Source organism: Gigantopelta aegis, chromosome 10 (genome assembly GCF_016097555.1).
Source record: "Gigantopelta aegis isolate Gae_Host chromosome 10, Gae_host_genome, whole genome shotgun sequence".
NCBI lineage: Eukaryota > Metazoa > Mollusca > Gastropoda > Neomphalida > Peltospiridae > Gigantopelta > Gigantopelta aegis.
In genome coordinates, this window is record NC_054708.1 from 34,906,722 (window position 1) to 34,926,642 (window position 19,921).

Genomic DNA, 19,921 nt, shown 5'->3' on the forward strand with positions numbered 1-19,921 from the left:
ATGATGTTTTGCCAGAGCCACAATGTCTGTATATCTATGATACTGCTATGCTAATCACTAGGTCACAACTTACACAACAAATTATTATAAAGTTCAAAAACTATAACTTGGATCTCGTTTCATGAAACTACCATAGCTAAGTACTGTTAATTAAATGCCTTTCAGTAATGGTTGCTGTTGACACATGTATATGTGTGTTGTTTACAATGGTTTTACAAAACAATAGTTAGTCCCTCTCTTTTAGTAGCATTTTTGAAATAAACAAAATGTTTGCATTTCAAAGACTCTAGACTAACTAAGTTTTCCAAAAAAAAGATGATTTCATAGCTATTAGAAATTTGTGGAGTAAATTGTACCAAATTAACAATTGCCAAAACAATAAATCAGTGATCTCCTCTATTTTAATGTGAAAATAAAAGATTGTAAACAATAAAACTTTTCACTGAACACCAACCTTAGAAAAAGACACTATGTATATGAAATAATTGTTCACACTTATTAGTTCGTAACCATGCTACAAAATCATCATTTAATTTTCTATCAAGTGCTACATTTCTGTGTGTGGCTTACAAGTGTCTGAGACCTATTTTAAATTTCTATGACAGGTGAGTAGTTTGTTGAGCTACTCATACTCGCCCAGAAGGAAAACGTTTAGCTTTATTACTGGTTTTTATGTTGCTTGTTGTTTTCATGTGTGGAACTGATTTCTGTATCTAAATTTTCTTACCTAGAGAGAGCAATAGATTACTGGCCTTTGGTTTGCTGATTATTAAAAAAAGTGAAAAAGGCATCAAATGGTATGTATTTTAATATAATAGTAGTGCTGTGATCACTTCATGAAACAAGGCCCTAAAGCTTCACTTACTCAAACTAGTCAATGGGCAACTGTCAGTGCTACCTTCAGATTTGGTGATTTAGTCTTATACATCATCAAGAGCTGGCAATTAATAGATTTCATTAATCTGTAACAATATTGAGTCCACATCAATGATTTCAACTGTGTAGGCCTCATTTTTCGTCACATTGAAGTACAATACATGACGAATCACCCAACTTTATATCATGATTTTTATATTTTAAAAAAGTGGAAAGTTTGTTTTGTTTAATGACACCACTGAGTACACTGATTTATTAATCATTGGCTATTGACTGTCAAACATTTGGTAATTCTGATATACAGTCTAAGAGAGGAAACATGTTACATTTTTTCATTAGTAGCAAGGGATCTTTAATATGCACTTTCCACACAGGACAGCACATACCAGGGCCTTTGATATGCCAGTCATGGTGCACTGGTTGGAATGTGAACATTTTTTATTTTATAGACAGATTTTATTTCCTATGTGCTTAATGACTAATAAAACTTAATATAATTACTATCTGGACGTGGAAATTATAGTTTCTAATTGACTTTGCCTGAACATTGGATATATGACTATTTTACTGACAGTGTTCTTGCAATTTTAAGATTTTAGTTTAGAAATATTACAGGAATCGAATCCCTGGATTCCCATTGAAAACTGAGCTCTAGTGATCAAACCCAAAATTTACTAAGGCTATATTTGTATTCAGTATGATATATACAGACGTGGTAGCGCTGGCAAGACATACATGTACGGAAGAAATGAAATGCACTGTACCTGTAAAGACTTGGGATCAGATGATGCTGCTTCTGCTGAGGATGTGAAACTCTGAGCATCTGCACCATAACCACCAGGTTCAGAACCAGATCTGTCACCAGGACTGTCTATAAACATAATGTCTGGATCAACCTCCTCTTTGATTTGAATACTTTCAGGCAGACGTAAACTTTCACTCACTGAGTGAGATTGTGAAGTGGACTGGTCACTATTTGGAATATCTAGGTTAACATCTTGAGACTGAGGCACTTTTTCACCAACCGTTGTAGAGAAGTCAACATTTCCTTCACTGACAGTAACGATGCTTGTTGCAGCACTGAATAAGGATTCAAGCTCATTATCTAATTTTTCTGAAGAAGAAAAAAGATGAAAACACAATGGTTTATTTTTTGTATGTATTGTAGTTAACAAAAATAGCATTCATAAAGTTCAACAAATTCACACTTGCAATTTTTAAAAGCTGCTATGCAAGAGGTGTTGATGCATGCATATTGTTACTACTAGTAGTCAACTCATAAATATCTGTACAAAAGTATGAACACAGTTTGTTTAAATTCTTCTAAGATTTTTCAAAAATAAATATGCTATTTATACCTATAGATGCAAAAATTCCAAACAGGAAAGAACTAAAATGACAAAACTATATAACGATTTGTGTGTAAAGTGATTGTAGAGAATTAAAAAAAAAAGAAGAAAACCGAGTGTATTCAATATTTATACACTGCATGTTTTTATTACAGGACTGCCACACATGCAAGACAAACCTTTTTTATTTGGACTGGTCTCTTCTTGCACAGTACTTCGTTTTTGTCCTCTGCTTTCATCTGATTGAATGTTATCTGCAGACGACACAAGTGGATTCATGTTTGACGTACCGCTGCTGTGATCGGCTTCTACATCATCCAGTGATGGAACAAGAGCCATAACAGGACTTGAGTGAGATGCACTAGTTAAATACTGGACAGATTGGCGGGGTTGGATTGTCGATGGCTCTTCCAACTGAGCTGATGAAGATGATGAGGTGGTGAAGGCATTAGAATTTTGTCCCCCAGAAGCAAATGATGGAGGGTTATGTCTTCTGTTCATAGTCTGCCTGTAGGACTGTTGACTAGATATGTTATGCCTGTTAGGTGATGTTTGGTGAATATGTGTCCTCTGCCTAGAAGATGTTGTCTGATAGGGAATGCCATACTGTGGTGGGCTGTCTCTTAAATCTATTGAATCATCCTGAGATAACCGTAGAGTGTTTGTATGGTCTCTGATAACAGGTAAACGTTTCATAGTCTTGAAGGCTTTCACACAGTAACTCTCACTGATCACATCACCAGTACTGTGAACCATCTCACTGAGAACATATCTCTCCTTCTTGTAATTGTCTATCTCCAGAGAAAGGTAGCCACTCAGCTCCACTGCCTGTTCAAATTCAATATAGTCTCGGCAGAACTTCTGCATCGCTTCCACAAACTTGGTAAAAAACTGGACAGAATATTGCTTGTCCATTGTGTCTGGTAATATTTAATATGATCCTTGAAAAAAGAAAAAAAAAGAATAAAAATTATATTTTCAAAATCAATGGAAGACAAATATTTTGTACAGTCATTTGTTTTAAACTTAACAAAACAAATGCTGGTTTCACTAATTACCATATATGGGAGTTTTTTTCAACGTTAAGACTTTTAAACCATTAGGACACTGCAGGCAAGCCATCTTGCCCAACATCATACAAGTCGACATACTGAATATATTGCATGCAGTGCATTCACTAGTTCATATTTCCCACCGTTCTGCACAACTATCACACTGATAAAGTTCTGGTATCCATTGGGTTTTTTTTGTAAACTTAAAAAACCAACAAAAATGGAACAAACACTGATTTTCACCTGTGTTTTACATGTACAATGTAGCTTAAAAATAACACCGCAACAAGTTCATTTTAAAGCGAAAGGGATTTTTATATGCGGGCAATTTTTCAACATTATTTGGGGCTAGATGGGCAAATTGTAGCCTACCTGGTCAGCATTTTATGTGGGCTATGTTGGGCAAGGTCTTTTTAGTGCAGTAATGTTAATATTAGATGGTAACGAGTTGTACATATTCAGAGATGCATTTCCAAGTTATTTTAATTATAGCTTAACATTCCATTGAGTATGAGGTAATGTTTTGAGATTAGCATATTTGTACTTAATTTGGGCTTGTTTATTTTGTGCATAATTGTTTTAGGCACACCCTTTACTGCCTCAGCTTTAGTGAAATCTAAAGCCCTGGGTACCAATGTAAAGAAGAAAATGGCGACAAAAATAACTAGGTACCATATATCGCTGTGTATTAGCCAACTTTTCAAGCTTCTAATCATGAAAAGAGGGGTTGGGTAATACACTGAGTCAACAAAAAATGTCTAAGAAAAATACAACAAAATATTGGTGTATACAGAAATACAATACTAACGAAAACGTGTCAGTCAATCTCGGCTTCAAAACCTTACCGTTGCATTATTTAATCAGTATTTTTAACAGCCTGTATTAAGTCCCATACAAGTGTCAATTTGATTGTTTGATACAAAACAATAAAAGTTATATTTTATTTGAAAAATGAAATGGAACTTTATTTTATTTTTATTATATCGACAATTTCCGGTAAAAGCCACTAACAAGTAGCACCGGTATTTGGCGCCAAATGTGTCACGTGATTGAAACAGTCATTAAGTATTTTTATGACCGCTGATATTTTGTCCTCCATTGCATATTTAATTTCTCAGAAATGATGATTTTTACTTAATGTCATTGTTGATTCTGCAATTCCTAACACATTAAAAATTAAGTTTTATTAGAGATATCACAACTTATAAAAAGAACGGAATAAACTGTGTTCATCATTGCAATCATCTGTCATGGGTGTTAAATAATATTTACACCACCATATAAAAGTGACACTACATTTATCAGCTAGCTATGTCCATGTGATCGATTCAATCAATTCAATGTTATCCCACATTAGGGGATTTTTTTTTTATAAACCGTTATTCTTTTTCAGCTATCGTAAAATCTTTATTAAAATAGTTTTTGCACACTGTACTTTGATTAGTTCACCAAAACAATTTCCTGCAATTCACTGTTGCCTGAGATTGACAATATCTCGATCGGATATATCTGTATTTTTGCCCGTTTTAACTACATTTATAAAAGTTGAGTTGGGTTATACCAACCATTTTGTACCAGATATTCAGGGGAAAACTAAGGGGCCGGCTTATCCACAGAGTCGGCTAATACACGACAATATACGGTATGTTTTGTTTATACAGTCAGACCTCGTTACAACGACCATGTTCGTCACTGGGTCACTTTGTCATTGTATTGAAATTGCCGTTGAATCAAATTATTTTGCCATTGCCAAAATGACGTATGAAAAAATACTAATTAATATTAACTGAAGACTGAATAGCATTTGAATATCTAATGTATTGCCATTATTATTAAAAACAATAACACATACATATAAATATGCGTTTTAAAATATTATTAATTATATTAATCAAGGCCACATATTTTTTATTGGGGGTGGGGGTGGGGGACAACCCACATTATATATGGATGTATGATTTTATAAAATTTAATAGTTTAAAAAAGTTTGATTGTGGGGTATGGTCCGTTTGCCGCCTCCCCCTCCCCCCCTACACCACTGATCAAGATGCATTCACTGTCAGTATAATCATTCCTTAGTTAAAGACTATTATTGGTACCTACTTCGTTTACGAAATATCTTCAAAATAGAAGACTTGATTGTTTGAAGTTAATCCTTTAATTGATTGACTAAAGGCGTATGTTCAAAAGCAATACACGTCTACAGATTTAGTAGCGGTGTGCGGTATTACCGGTATACCGGTATTTTTTTCTGTCGTGGTACTTTTTTTTACTGTACCGGTATACTTCGGGACTTTCCGTGGACGATGACTTTACGGACATTTCCGAGAAATAAATTATCAGTGTCATGAACCAAAATACATAATTTCGAGAAATTATTTTAAAAGCATCCAATGTTAATGACTGTTTGTGTTCCATTAACAAATCTTTGAAAAACTAACGGAATTTCCCAAAGTATCTAGAATATAGAAAGTTTTTTAATGTAGATTTTTAGTCACCAAACATTGTTTCAACCAATTTTGATCGACAGATATGCCTCGCGGTATGCATAAGCCCTATTTGCATGTCCGGGTGACCAGTCTACTATTCAATAGTGAACTGCTTCTCGTAAAGCTACAAAATGCGATCAAATAATATGAAATCCTGTTCAAAACATGTTGCATTGTTGATACTGAATGTTTCATTACTAGCTACAAGGTTCACTTTTTATTTGTCACGTTTTTAGTGTTGTGTCGTATCAGATAATGTTGTAAAATCTAGGTCATGTGGTTGAGTTCATTTTACTGAAGTGGGTGGTGCGTTGATGAGGATTACATATTTTTTCTCACATATACACAATCATTATTAGTTGAAATTTTCAAAGTTTACAGATTCAATTTTAAACGTATTCAGTGGGGGAATTACAATTTATTGATGCTATGTCTACTTATATAATATTAGCACAGGCATGATACATCCTTCTGCCCCTGGTAGATAAACATACAGAAGTCTCGGATCACGTTGCAATGAATTTATGAAACTGAAAACGTTTTTTTTCCAGTTGTTGAAGTCTGAAAGACGGTCACACGCCAGTGTTTTGAGAACAATAACATATAATGACGTTTTCTTTGTCTTTGTTTTGGGTGACTGGCTATACTCTTGAGTTGGATACGAAAACAATTATAAACAGTATTCAGTTTAAAACATACATATAAGTTAGGAGGAGGGGATTTACGTAATTAAAAAACCCTCCACGAAAGCCCAACTATTTCATTTGCATTTATAAAATAAAATACTGCCAGTGTGGCTATTTTGTTTCTAAACTGTTTTTTCTTCTTTAAACATGAATTCATTATCAAAGAGATTAAAGATACAGGCCCATAGCATATAGCTTATATATATATATATATATATATATATATATATGGCCCATTGGGCCTGTGGAATTGGCACGATATCTGGAGGGTTGGGGATGTATGCAGAGCTTCTAGTGGGGTGGCACAGGTTACATTTTTTATCTTTATATAGAGCAGAACAAAATCATTGGCTACTGAATGTCAAATGTTTGGTAATTTTGATATATAGTCTTAGAGAGGGAACCCACTACATTTTCTCATTAGTAGCACATACCACGACCTTTGCTATACCAGTCGTGGTGCACATACATAAATGAGAAATATCCCAATGGGCCCACCGACTTGGATCGATCCTAGACCTACCACGTGTCCAACCGATTTTTTTACCACTGGGCTACGGTCCGGTCTAGACATCAAGTGCCATTCAAATATTACGTAACTTTGTCATTTTCATTATTTTCCAGTTTAACTGAAATGATAACTAGGGAATTTATTCATCTGTTATGTTTATTTCATTTACATTATAAGGTCTTAAAATACAACAAGGCTCTACAACTATGTTCTACCTATAAGTATTGGCTATTCTCTAAATGAGAGTTTTAGTCCTGCTTAATGCTTACTCAACTTTAGAGGAAATAGAGTGTAAACCGAATCAGTCAAAATCTGTACTGGTAGGTATATCATTGTAGTATGTCATATGTGTTTGACCCCTATGTTCAAAGGCACATAAATGACATTGTATGTTGCGCAATTATTGTATCACTGAATCGCAGTGATTAGTATGCTGTCATTACCGTGGTACATTACAAAAAACCGCGGTATACCGCAGTAGTTTTTTCGCGGTACCCAACCCTAAGATTTAGACAACAAAGAACAGCCATGGGTGAAAAATTACACTCCCAATGCATTCGACGTCACCATGGGCGGATATGATGGAGCGGAAGTGTGCGAACTAGTAGGACTCCTCATCCTACACACAATTCAAACAAATACCTCCAACATGAACGTCGGACTGTACAGAGATGACGGTCTAGCAGTTCTACGCAGAAGTTCAGGAAGCCAAGCAGACAGAATGAGGAAAATGCTCATCAAAATATTCAAAGATCTTGGCCTAAAGATCACCATCCAGACCAACCTGAAAATAGTCAACTATCTGGACACCACCCTGAACCTTGAAACTGACTCCCACAAACCCTACAGGAAACCCAACAACGAACCCGTTTACATCAACGTCAGCTCAAACCACCCACCCGCAATCACGAAGCAAATACCAAAATCAATCGGCAAACGAATTTCCCTTCTGTCTTCCCATGAAGACTACTTCGCGGAAGCTGCACTAGGGTACAACAAAGCGCTGAGGGCAAGTGGCTACACAGTAAACATCCAATACGACCCGCCTAAACATAGAGAACAACCAGACACAAAGAAAAGGAAAAGACCCAGAAAAATCACATGGTTCAACCCCCCATTCAGCAAGAATGTGAAGACAAACGTCGGTAGCGTGTTCATCAAATTGATATCCAAGCATTTCCCAAGTAATCACAAGTACCACACATTGTTCAACAGAAACAACCTGAAAATCAGCTACAGCTGCATGAAAAACTTCGGAGCAATAATAAAAAGCCACAACACGAAAATCACCCAGAGCTCAACCGATCCCGCACAAAAAAAGTCTTGTAACTGCAGACAGAAGAACGAATGCCCCCTGAACGGCAACTGCCAAACTAGCTCCCTCGTATACCGGGCAAACGTGGCATCTGGTAAGACTGTCAGATCATACATAGGTCTTGCTGGAGGTACATTCAAGGAGAGGTTTAACAACCACACTAAATCTTTCAAATATGAACGCTATGAAAAAGAGACAGAACTGTCAAAATACATCTGGGAACTCAAACGAAAAAAAACCGCCTATCACATCAATTGGGAAATCGTCAGGAAATCGGACACACGGAAACGCAGCTCGGGACAATGCAACCTGTGCATCGAGGAGAAGCTCTCAATACTATTTGAAAAAGGAGACAAGCTACTCAACAAAAGGACAGAACTCATATCAAAATGCCGCCACAGCAACAAGCCGAGAGTCTCACGACTGACGTGCCATGACGTCAGGAGCGCACCGCCGCGTACACACAGCGTGACGTCACCTTAACTGTCACAATTATAAACACTCATCTGATGAAGGCGAGGAGCCTGAAACTCCGAGTAATGAGTTATTAGTGAATACTAAAAATTTAGTGTACCTGCTCCACTAACATTGTGTTGAGCACTTTATGTCCAATAGTGATAACAAATATATTACTGTAATGCTCCTTGTATAAGTTGAGCACTTTCTTCAATCACCATGGACCATATCCGTTTCGACTATTCCACAAAAAACATTCCTTTACCAACACGAAAGGAATACTTAAAGAGACTGCTTGAGAAAGTGGAAAGTGTAATAAAGCGTATGAGATGGAAAGCTTTCTTCTTTGAAAAGAACAACGATGATAAACACAACCATGACGACCCAACACCAAACAAAGATAGCAAATTCGGACTTAACTCCAGGAAAACACCCCCACAAATAGAAGGTTTAGCACCCTTCGAAAAGGACATGCTACACATGGTTGAGACCATACAGTTCAAGAATGCATATGACCAGTTCCAGAACACCATGAAAGAGGACATAAGGCATATAAACAACTCCAAAAAAGTGTTTGTACCTGCAGACAAGACTAGAAACTTCTACAAGTTAGAAGTGGACACTTATGACAAAATGCTAACAGAAAACATTACAACGAAGTACAAACATGCAGACGACCAAACAATCGAAGATATCAACACAGAGTTCGAGTACGTCAGCAATGCCCTAGGAATACGTGACAGAATAGACAAGATGGCAGAGACCCGAGCATTCATCACCTTGAAAGATCATAAGGACAATTTTGCCACTAATCCAAGTTGCAGACTCATCAATCCAGCAAAAAGCGAAATCGGTAGGATCAGCAAAATTATGTTAGACCGAATAAACAGTGAAACACGACTCAAGACGCAAATGAACCAATGGAGAAACACTTCCGCTGTACTTGAATGGTTCTCAGCTCTGCATGATAAAAAAGAACTATCCTTCCTCGTATTCGACATTGTGGACTTCTACCCTTCCATAACACCTGAACTACTCGACAAGGCATTGAAATGGGCGAAGAAATATACAGTCATCCCAGATATAGAATACGCAACTATCATGCATGCAAGAAAATCACTACTTTTTGACAACAAAGAACAGCCATGGGTGAAAAATTACACTCCCAATGCATTCGACGTCACCATGGGCGGATATGATGGAGCGGAAGTGTGCGAACTAGTAGGACTCCTCATCCTACACACAATTCAAACAAATACCTCCAACATGAACGTCGGACTGTACAGAGATGACGGTCTAGCAGTTCTACGCAGAAGTTCAGGAAGCCAAGCAGACAGAATGAGGAAAATGCTCATCAAAATATTCAAAGATCTTGGCCTAAAGATCACCATCCAGACCAACCTGAAAATAGTCAACTATCTGGACACCACCCTGAACCTTGAAACTGACTCCCACAAACCCTACAGGAAACCCAACAACGAACCCGTTTACATCAACGTCAGCTCAAACCACCCACCCGCAATCACGAAGCAAATACCAAAATCAATCGGCAAACGAATTTCCCTTCTGTCTTCCCATGAAGACTACTTCGCGGAAGCTGCACTAGGGTACAACAAAGCGCTGAGGGCAAGTGGCTACACAGTAAACATCCAATACGACCCGCCTAAACATAGAGAACAACCAGACACAAAGAAAAGGAAAAGACCCAGAAAAATCACATGGTTCAACCCCCCATTCAGCAAGAATGTGAAGACAAACGTCGGTAGCGTGTTCATCAAATTGATATCCAAGCATTTCCCAAGTAATCACAAGTACCACACATTGTTCAACAGAAACAACCTGAAAATCAGCTACAGCTGCATGAAAAACTTCGGAGCAATAATAAAAAGCCACAACACGAAAATCACCCAGAGCTCAACCGATCCCGCACAAAAAAAGTCTTGTAACTGCAGACAGAAGAACGAATGCCCCCTGAACGGCAACTGCCAAACTAGCTCCCTCGTATACCGGGCAAACGTGGCATCTGGTAAGACTGTCAGATCATACATAGGTCTTGCTGGAGGTACATTCAAGGAGAGGTTTAACAACCACACTAAATCTTTCAAATATGAACGCTATGAAAAAGAGACAGAACTGTCAAAATACATCTGGGAACTCAAACGAAAAAAAACCGCCTATCACATCAATTGGGAAATCGTCAGGAAATCGGACACACGGAAACGCAGCTCGGGACAATGCAACCTGTGCATCGAGGAGAAGCTCTCAATACTATTTGAAAAAGGAGACAAGCTACTCAACAAAAGGACAGAACTCATATCAAAATGCCGCCACAGCAACAAGCCGAGAGTCTCACGACTGACGTGCCATGACGTCAGGAGCGCACCGCCGCGTACACACAGCGTGACGTCACCTTAACTGTCACAATTATAAACACTCATCTGATGAAGGCGAGGAGCCTGAAACTCCGAGTAATGAGTTATTAGTGAATACTAAAAATTTAGTGTACCTGCTCCACTAACATTGTGTTGAGCACTTTATGTCCAATAGTGATAACAAATATATTACTGTAATGCTCCTTGTATAAGTTGAGCACTTTCTTCAATCACCATGGACCATATCCGTTTCGACTATTCCACAAAAAACATTCCTTTACCAACACGAAAGGAATACTTAAAGAGACTGCTTGAGAAAGTGGAAAGTGTAATAAAGCGTATGAGATGGAAAGCTTTCTTCTTTGAAAAGAACAACGATGATAAACACAACCATGACGACCCAACACCAAACAAAGATAGCAAATTCGGACTTAACTCCAGGAAAACACCCCCACAAATAGAAGGTTTAGCACCCTTCGAAAAGGACATGCTACACATGGTTGAGACCATACAGTTCAAGAATGCATATGACCAGTTCCAGAACACCATGAAAGAGGACATAAGGCATATAAACAACTCCAAAAAAGTGTTTGTACCTGCAGACAAGACTAGAAACTTCTACAAGTTAGAAGTGGACACTTATGACAAAATGCTAACAGAAAACATTACAACGAAGTACAAACATGCAGACGACCAAACAATCGAAGATATCAACACAGAGTTCGAGTACGTCAGCAATGCCCTAGGAATACGTGACAGAATAGACAAGATGGCAGAGACCCGAGCATTCATCACCTTGAAAGATCATAAGGACAATTTTGCCACTAATCCAAGTTGCAGACTCATCAATCCAGCAAAAAGCGAAATCGGTAGGATCAGCAAAATTATGTTAGACCGAATAAACAGTGAAACACGACTCAAGACGCAAATGAACCAATGGAGAAACACTTCCGCTGTACTTGAATGGTTCTCAGCTCTGCATGATAAAAAAGAACTATCCTTCCTCGTATTCGACATTGTGGACTTCTACCCTTCCATAACACCTGAACTACTCGACAAGGCATTGAAATGGGCGAAGAAATATACAGTCATCCCAGATATAGAATACGCAACTATCATGCATGCAAGAAAATCACTACTTTTTGACAACAAAGAACAGCCATGGGTGAAAAATTACACTCCCAATGCATTCGACGTCACCATGGGCGGATATGATGGAGCGGAAGTGTGCGAACTAGTAGGACTCCTCATCCTACACACAATTCAAACAAATACCTCCAACATGAACGTCGGACTGTACAGAGATGACGGTCTAGCAGTTCTACGCAGAAGTTCAGGAAGCCAAGCAGACAGAATGAGGAAAATGCTCATCAAAATATTCAAAGATCTTGGCCTAAAGATCACCATCCAGACCAACCTGAAAATAGTCAACTATCTGGACACCACCCTGAACCTTGAAACTGACTCCCACAAACCCTACAGGAAACCCAACAACGAACCCGTTTACATCAACGTCAGCTCAAACCACCCACCCGCAATCACGAAGCAAATACCAAAATCAATCGGCAAACGAATTTCCCTTCTGTCTTCCCATGAAGACTACTTCGCGGAAGCTGCACTAGGGTACAACAAAGCGCTGAGGGCAAGTGGCTACACAGTAAACATCCAATACGACCCGCCTAAACATAGAGAACAACCAGACACAAAGAAAAGGAAAAGACCCAGAAAAATCACATGGTTCAACCCCCCATTCAGCAAGAATGTGAAGACAAACGTCGGTAGCGTGTTCATCAAATTGATATCCAAGCATTTCCCAAGTAATCACAAGTACCACACATTGTTCAACAGAAACAACCTGAAAATCAGCTACAGCTGCATGAAAAACTTCGGAGCAATAATAAAAAGCCACAACACGAAAATCACCCAGAGCTCAACCGATCCCGCACAAAAAAAGTCTTGTAACTGCAGACAGAAGAACGAATGCCCCCTGAACGGCAACTGCCAAACTAGCTCCCTCGTATACCGGGCAAACGTGGCATCTGGTAAGACTGTCAGATCATACATAGGTCTTGCTGGAGGTACATTCAAGGAGAGGTTTAACAACCACACTAAATCTTTCAAATATGAACGCTATGAAAAAGAGACAGAACTGTCAAAATACATCTGGGAACTCAAACGAAAAAAAACCGCCTATCACATCAATTGGGAAATCGTCAGGAAATCGGACACACGGAAACGCAGCTCGGGACAATGCAACCTGTGCATCGAGGAGAAGCTCTCAATACTATTTGAAAAAGGAGACAAGCTACTCAACAAAAGGACAGAACTCATATCAAAATGCCGCCACAGCAACAAGCCGAGAGTCTCACGACTGACGTGCCATGACGTCAGGAGCGCACCGCCGCGTACACACAGCGTGACGTCACCTTAACTGTCACAATTATAAACACTCATCTGATGAAGGCGAGGAGCCTGAAACTCCGAGTAATGAGTTATTAGTGAATACTAAAAATTTAGTGTACCTGCTCCACTAACATTGTGTTGAGCACTTTATGTCCAATAGTGATAACAAATATATTACTGTAATGCTCCTTGTATAAGTTGAGCACTTTCTTCAATCACCATGGACCATATCCGTTTCGACTATTCCACAAAAAACATTCCTTTACCAACACGAAAGGAATACTTAAAGAGACTGCTTGAGAAAGTGGAAAGTGTAATAAAGCGTATGAGATGGAAAGCTTTCTTCTTTGAAAAGAACAACGATGATAAACACAACCATGACGACCCAACACCAAACAAAGATAGCAAATTCGGACTTAACTCCAGGAAAACACCCCCACAAATAGAAGGTTTAGCACCCTTCGAAAAGGACATGCTACACATGGTTGAGACCATACAGTTCAAGAATGCATATGACCAGTTCCAGAACACCATGAAAGAGGACATAAGGCATATAAACAACTCCAAAAAAGTGTTTGTACCTGCAGACAAGACTAGAAACTTCTACAAGTTAGAAGTGGACACTTATGACAAAATGCTAACAGAAAACATTACAACGAAGTACAAACATGCAGACGACCAAACAATCGAAGATATCAACACAGAGTTCGAGTACGTCAGCAATGCCCTAGGAATACGTGACAGAATAGACAAGATGGCAGAGACCCGAGCATTCATCACCTTGAAAGATCATAAGGACAATTTTGCCACTAATCCAAGTTGCAGACTCATCAATCCAGCAAAAAGCGAAATCGGTAGGATCAGCAAAATTATGTTAGACCGAATAAACAGTGAAACACGACTCAAGACGCAAATGAACCAATGGAGAAACACTTCCGCTGTACTTGAATGGTTCTCAGCTCTGCATGATAAAAAAGAACTATCCTTCCTCGTATTCGACATTGTGGACTTCTACCCTTCCATAACACCTGAACTACTCGACAAGGCATTGAAATGGGCGAAGAAATATACAGTCATCCCAGATATAGAATACGCAACTATCATGCATGCAAGAAAATCACTACTTTTTGACAACAAAGAACAGCCATGGGTGAAAAATTACACTCCCAATGCATTCGACGTCACCATGGGCGGATATGATGGAGCGGAAGTGTGCGAACTAGTAGGACTCCTCATCCTACACACAATTCAAACAAATACCTCCAACATGAACGTCGGACTGTACAGAGATGACGGTCTAGCAGTTCTACGCAGAAGTTCAGGAAGCCAAGCAGACAGAATGAGGAAAATGCTCATCAAAATATTCAAAGATCTTGGCCTAAAGATCACCATCCAGACCAACCTGAAAATAGTCAACTATCTGGACACCACCCTGAACCTTGAAACTGACTCCCACAAACCCTACAGGAAACCCAACAACGAACCCGTTTACATCAACGTCAGCTCAAACCACCCACCCGCAATCACGAAGCAAATACCAAAATCAATCGGCAAACGAATTTCCCTTCTGTCTTCCCATGAAGACTACTTCGCGGAAGCTGCACTAGGGTACAACAAAGCGCTGAGGGCAAGTGGCTACACAGTAAACATCCAATACGACCCGCCTAAACATAGAGAACAACCAGACACAAAGAAAAGGAAAAGACCCAGAAAAATCACATGGTTCAACCCCCCATTCAGCAAGAATGTGAAGACAAACGTCGGTAGCGTGTTCATCAAATTGATATCCAAGCATTTCCCAAGTAATCACAAGTACCACACATTGTTCAACAGAAACAACCTGAAAATCAGCTACAGCTGCATGAAAAACTTCGGAGCAATAATAAAAAGCCACAACACGAAAATCACCCAGAGCTCAACCGATCCCGCACAAAAAAAGTCTTGTAACTGCAGACAGAAGAACGAATGCCCCCTGAACGGCAACTGCCAAACTAGCTCCCTCGTATACCGGGCAAACGTGGCATCTGGTAAGACTGTCAGATCATACATAGGTCTTGCTGGAGGTACATTCAAGGAGAGGTTTAACAACCACACTAAATCTTTCAAATATGAACGCTATGAAAAAGAGACAGAACTGTCAAAATACATCTGGGAACTCAAACGAAAAAAAACCGCCTATCACATCAATTGGGAAATCGTCAGGAAATCGGACACACGGAAACGCAGCTCGGGACAATGCAACCTGTGCATCGAGGAGAAGCTCTCAATACTATTTGAAAAAGGAGACAAGCTACTCAACAAAAGGACAGAACTCATATCAAAATGCCGCCACAGCAACAAGCCGAGAGTCTCACGACTGACGTGCCATGACGTCAGGAGCGCACCGCCGCGTACACACAGCGTGACGTCACCTTAACTGTCACAATTATAAACACTCATCTGATGAAGGCGAGGAGCCTGAAACTCCGAGTAATGAGTTATTAGTGAATACTAAAAATTTAGTGTACCTGCTCCACTAACATTGTGTTGAGCACTTTATGTCCAATAGTGATAACAAATATATTACTATGAGGTTCCATTCCACAGGACACACAATGAATGAAATAAAGTAAGTGATGATTTTTCTCTCAACAAACGAGTAATTTTAAGACTAAAACTAAGCGAAACAAGAAAAACGGTAGTAAATCGTTGATTTTAGCAAAATTTTAAGACCAATTGTAATAGGTTTTTCAAATTTTGATTCAAACTGGCAATTCACTACAGTTTATCTTCATTTTTCCCTTTTTTATAACCAGATTTACTCTTTATATTTTGAAAAAAACCTTGAAATACACAGCAATACAGCCAGTTTACAGTGTTTTGCCAGCCAAATGGCTTCAGTTGATCACGTGACTCGGCGCGTAACGTCACCGTGAAACGTCCTATAAAAAAAGTGCGTCTCTCCCATTATCGCTTTTAGATCTTGGCTTTGTAATTCCCTTGTAGCCAGTATTGTTTTTATTTTGGAGCCAATCAATTGCTCAATCAAAAACTCCCTCTTTTAGGAAAATATTTATTTTATAATTTATACCCTTTTGACCTGAGCACAGAAAAAAATATTTAGTCCTGACATATAAATATTTATATTTCAAAATTTTAATAATAAAAAGTCCATTAATTCAATAAATGATTATTATTAAAGCAATAGCAGTCTATTTCGCCTTTTCTCCCACGTGATCTTCCCTGTGCAGAACAGTCTTTATAGAGCGACTGCGCAGTTACTTCTTGGCGACCACGTGGTTCTCGGATCTGTGGCTTGTAAACAATAACAATATGGCTCGCCCATCGAAATTGCGTGTCTGAGAGTCGGCAATAATTTCTTTGGATTTCTGTTCTTATGGACGAATACGCGGCAAGTGACAAATGCTGCAAAGTTCAATTTAGTTGGTACCAGGCATGAGAAGGGCACTAGGGCATACAAGGAAGGCAACCACGGCTACTTATGGCCGTGGACACAGTCCAATTTATCGGGGCACCGCGTCCAATAACAAGGGCACCTACGGCAATAGCTGTAGTGCCGTGGACCAAAATCGATCCCTGTATTCACAGAGCCCTCAAAAGTACCTGGTCTCCGGCGGCAAATCGCCACCTGAAACTGCTTTTGCCTCCGCCTACTTTTCGTTGATGGTAAAAAAAAAAGTGCTTTCTCTTCTTTAATCGATTCGATTTTTCAAATGTTTCTTGGGGAGGGCCCCCAGACCCCCAGCTTTGCCCCCTGCTATCATCACTGTTGTAGCCTGCTACTTCTTAAACTATTGAGGGCGCTGTATTCATACTTTTTATTTCATTTCTATTACTTAATTAATAAATGTTATTTTATTTTATTTAATTTCATTCTTTTATTTTATTTTATTATATTAACTTTAATTTATTTTTACTTTTAAGTTATTTTATTAAGGGGTCATTCACAATTGTCAACATTAACATAAGCGTACAAACCGTATGCTGGGGGGGAGGGGGTTAACAGCTGCTGTACGCTTTTTAGAAATACAAATAAATGTCGATTTATAACTTTCAGAGAAATCTATTTTCCCCCTAATTGTCGTTATTATAAACAGCACCTATTCAGCACCCATTTTAAACACCGATACCTCACAGATAACTACGCCTCACAACATGATAGACAGGACAGAGAAGGCAACCGAAGCTCATGAAAAGATCCACAAGTGCCCAATTTGTAATGAGAAGTATCTCACAAGATACCAGCTCCTGAAACATCAAAACCAGGACAATCACAAGCAAAAGAAAGGAAGACCCAAGAAAATCACTTGAACATGGCTTCTAGATTATGATAGGCCCACTCCAGTGGCTAGTGACATTCTAATATAACTGCCAATAAAAGATGGACAAAAAAAAAATTCTACATTTTATTTTGTACACTTATGGGGGGGAGGGAGTCATGAAAAAGTGTACTCTTTGTACACTTGTGATAATGTTGATAATTGTGAATGGCCCCTAACTTTAATTAATGTTTAGTTTTATGTTGTATTTATTATGGAACGACAAATGACTTCAACGATCCTTTTATTTTATTTTATTTTATTTTATTATATTAACTTTATTTTATTTTATTTTATTATATTATATTAACTTTAATTTATTTTTACTTTTAAGTTATTTTATTAACTTTAATTAATTTTTAGTTTTATGGTTTTTGTTGTATCCTCATGGTATGGGTTTTTACGCATATAAGCAACGATCTCGCGTAGTATAAAAATAACGATGTTTTTCTTGTTATTATTTAAATTTTAATTTATTCACAAAGACATAACCTAATGTATATATATCATTAAAATATAAACATTAAATTCAATATATAGTGAGATTTTTAGTTTTTGCTTTAGCTTATACGTGCATACTGTAATATTCTAACCTTTTTGATGTGGTATGTATTTTGACGCGGAACATCCAGATAACTTATGAATGACCAATATTCAAGAAAAACAACTCCAAACAACTGGAAACGATGTGTGGTGGTCCATAATTTCCATATTAATAATACATGTCAAAAATAATAAATTTTAACGAGATTGTCACATGTAAACCATATAGCCCAGTGCAAACAGTCACTACTTGTACATTGATAGGGTGGGTGTAAATTTGACAGCCATTCGATACTTTTTTGTTTGTTTTTTATTAGTATTATTCAAAACAATGTCTACTTTACTTTTCATGTGATATAGATATTATTTTAAGATGTAATATGCACTTGAACAATGTTTAATCCAGACCCAATATAATCGTATGCAGTACGTATAGAGTAAGGACAGGGGACTCATTCGGACGTCCATAAAAATAGATTGACGTAGAGGTGATCTAATTCCCTTATGTTTATTTCAATAGTAGCAAACGACAATGTTTCGTGCAGCAGGTAAGTAAAATTCATTGTGAAAATTTGGAGATAGAGGGATGTTTATGTATGTTAAAAAAGTGCCTTATGGAAAATAGTACTTTAAATTACAGGACATTTTTAATTGTTTATACTTACCGCAAACTGGCAAATTGAAAACATTGCATTATTCTTATCAATAAAAAATACTTCCGTCAAAAAAAAATTCTGCATTTTACGTCATAGCTTTTCTTTGATGGTGCACAATTGCTATTTAAAGATAGTGCGCCAAAATACATACCGAGACCAGTGTTCGAGATTAACGGTATCCCGATGTCCTGGGGATACCAGAATTTAATTTTGGATGTACCAGACTTCAAGAACCCAGTATCCCACCAGGATGCAATATAATACTAAATTCTCAGGTGGGATACCAGATTTTGAAATGTTAGTATCCAACTGGGATACTGTCCAAAAATTTTAATTTCGATCACTGGAGACAATATTTATTATGGAACGAGAAATGACTTCAAAGATCGTTTTCCACATACAAGATTGTTCCGAGTTTCATTTTCCTCCCATAATGCACCACGCATTTTGAACAAAAGTCATACAGTCGGACGTTTTTCCTTTAATTCAAAGTGAAGATCGTTTCAAAGTAAGTATTTTTTAGGCTCCATATGCTCGATCAGAGTACACGATTTGGAAAAACGTGATGGTAGTAGTTTTTTTTGTTTTTTTTACCACAATTCTGATTGAATTCCATTCTGAGCAAAACTGCTTGGTGAACTATCCCTGACCCTAAACAAATATATTTTTTTAAATGGTTATGGACAAACATAAGGACGATATAGAGTTGAAGTAAAATTATGGTAAGATATTTATTGAATACTAAGCCAAAACAAGGAAGCGAAAAGTTACTATCTAGTATCGAAGACCATATTATGGCATATATTTCAAACTGACTTGCAGAAAGTCTATAACGAAATTTGCGTTTAGCCAGATCGAATAATTTATTGCCCTGTGTATCAAATTAAGATTACA

General features: G+C 37.9%; 1 protein-coding gene across 21 annotated transcripts in view; it reads right to left on the reverse strand.

The window, feature by feature from the left end:
* Positions 1–19,921, reverse strand: part of LOC121384770 (zinc finger protein 263-like) — a 93,183-nt gene that overhangs the window by 73,115 nt on the left and 147 nt on the right. For all 21 annotated transcript variants that reach the window (XR_005959435.1, XM_041515325.1, XM_041515337.1 and 18 more), the window contains exons 2-3: positions 2,405–3,166; positions 1,641–1,990 (exon numbers count right to left, since the gene is read on the reverse strand). Coding sequence is in view for 20 of the 21 variants with exons in the window: in XM_041515325.1 (XP_041371259.1) it covers positions 1,641–1,990; positions 2,405–3,140 (1,086 nt within the window). In the remaining variant the exon portion in view is untranslated. The remainder of the gene's footprint in view (positions 1–1,640; positions 1,991–2,404; positions 3,167–19,921) is intronic.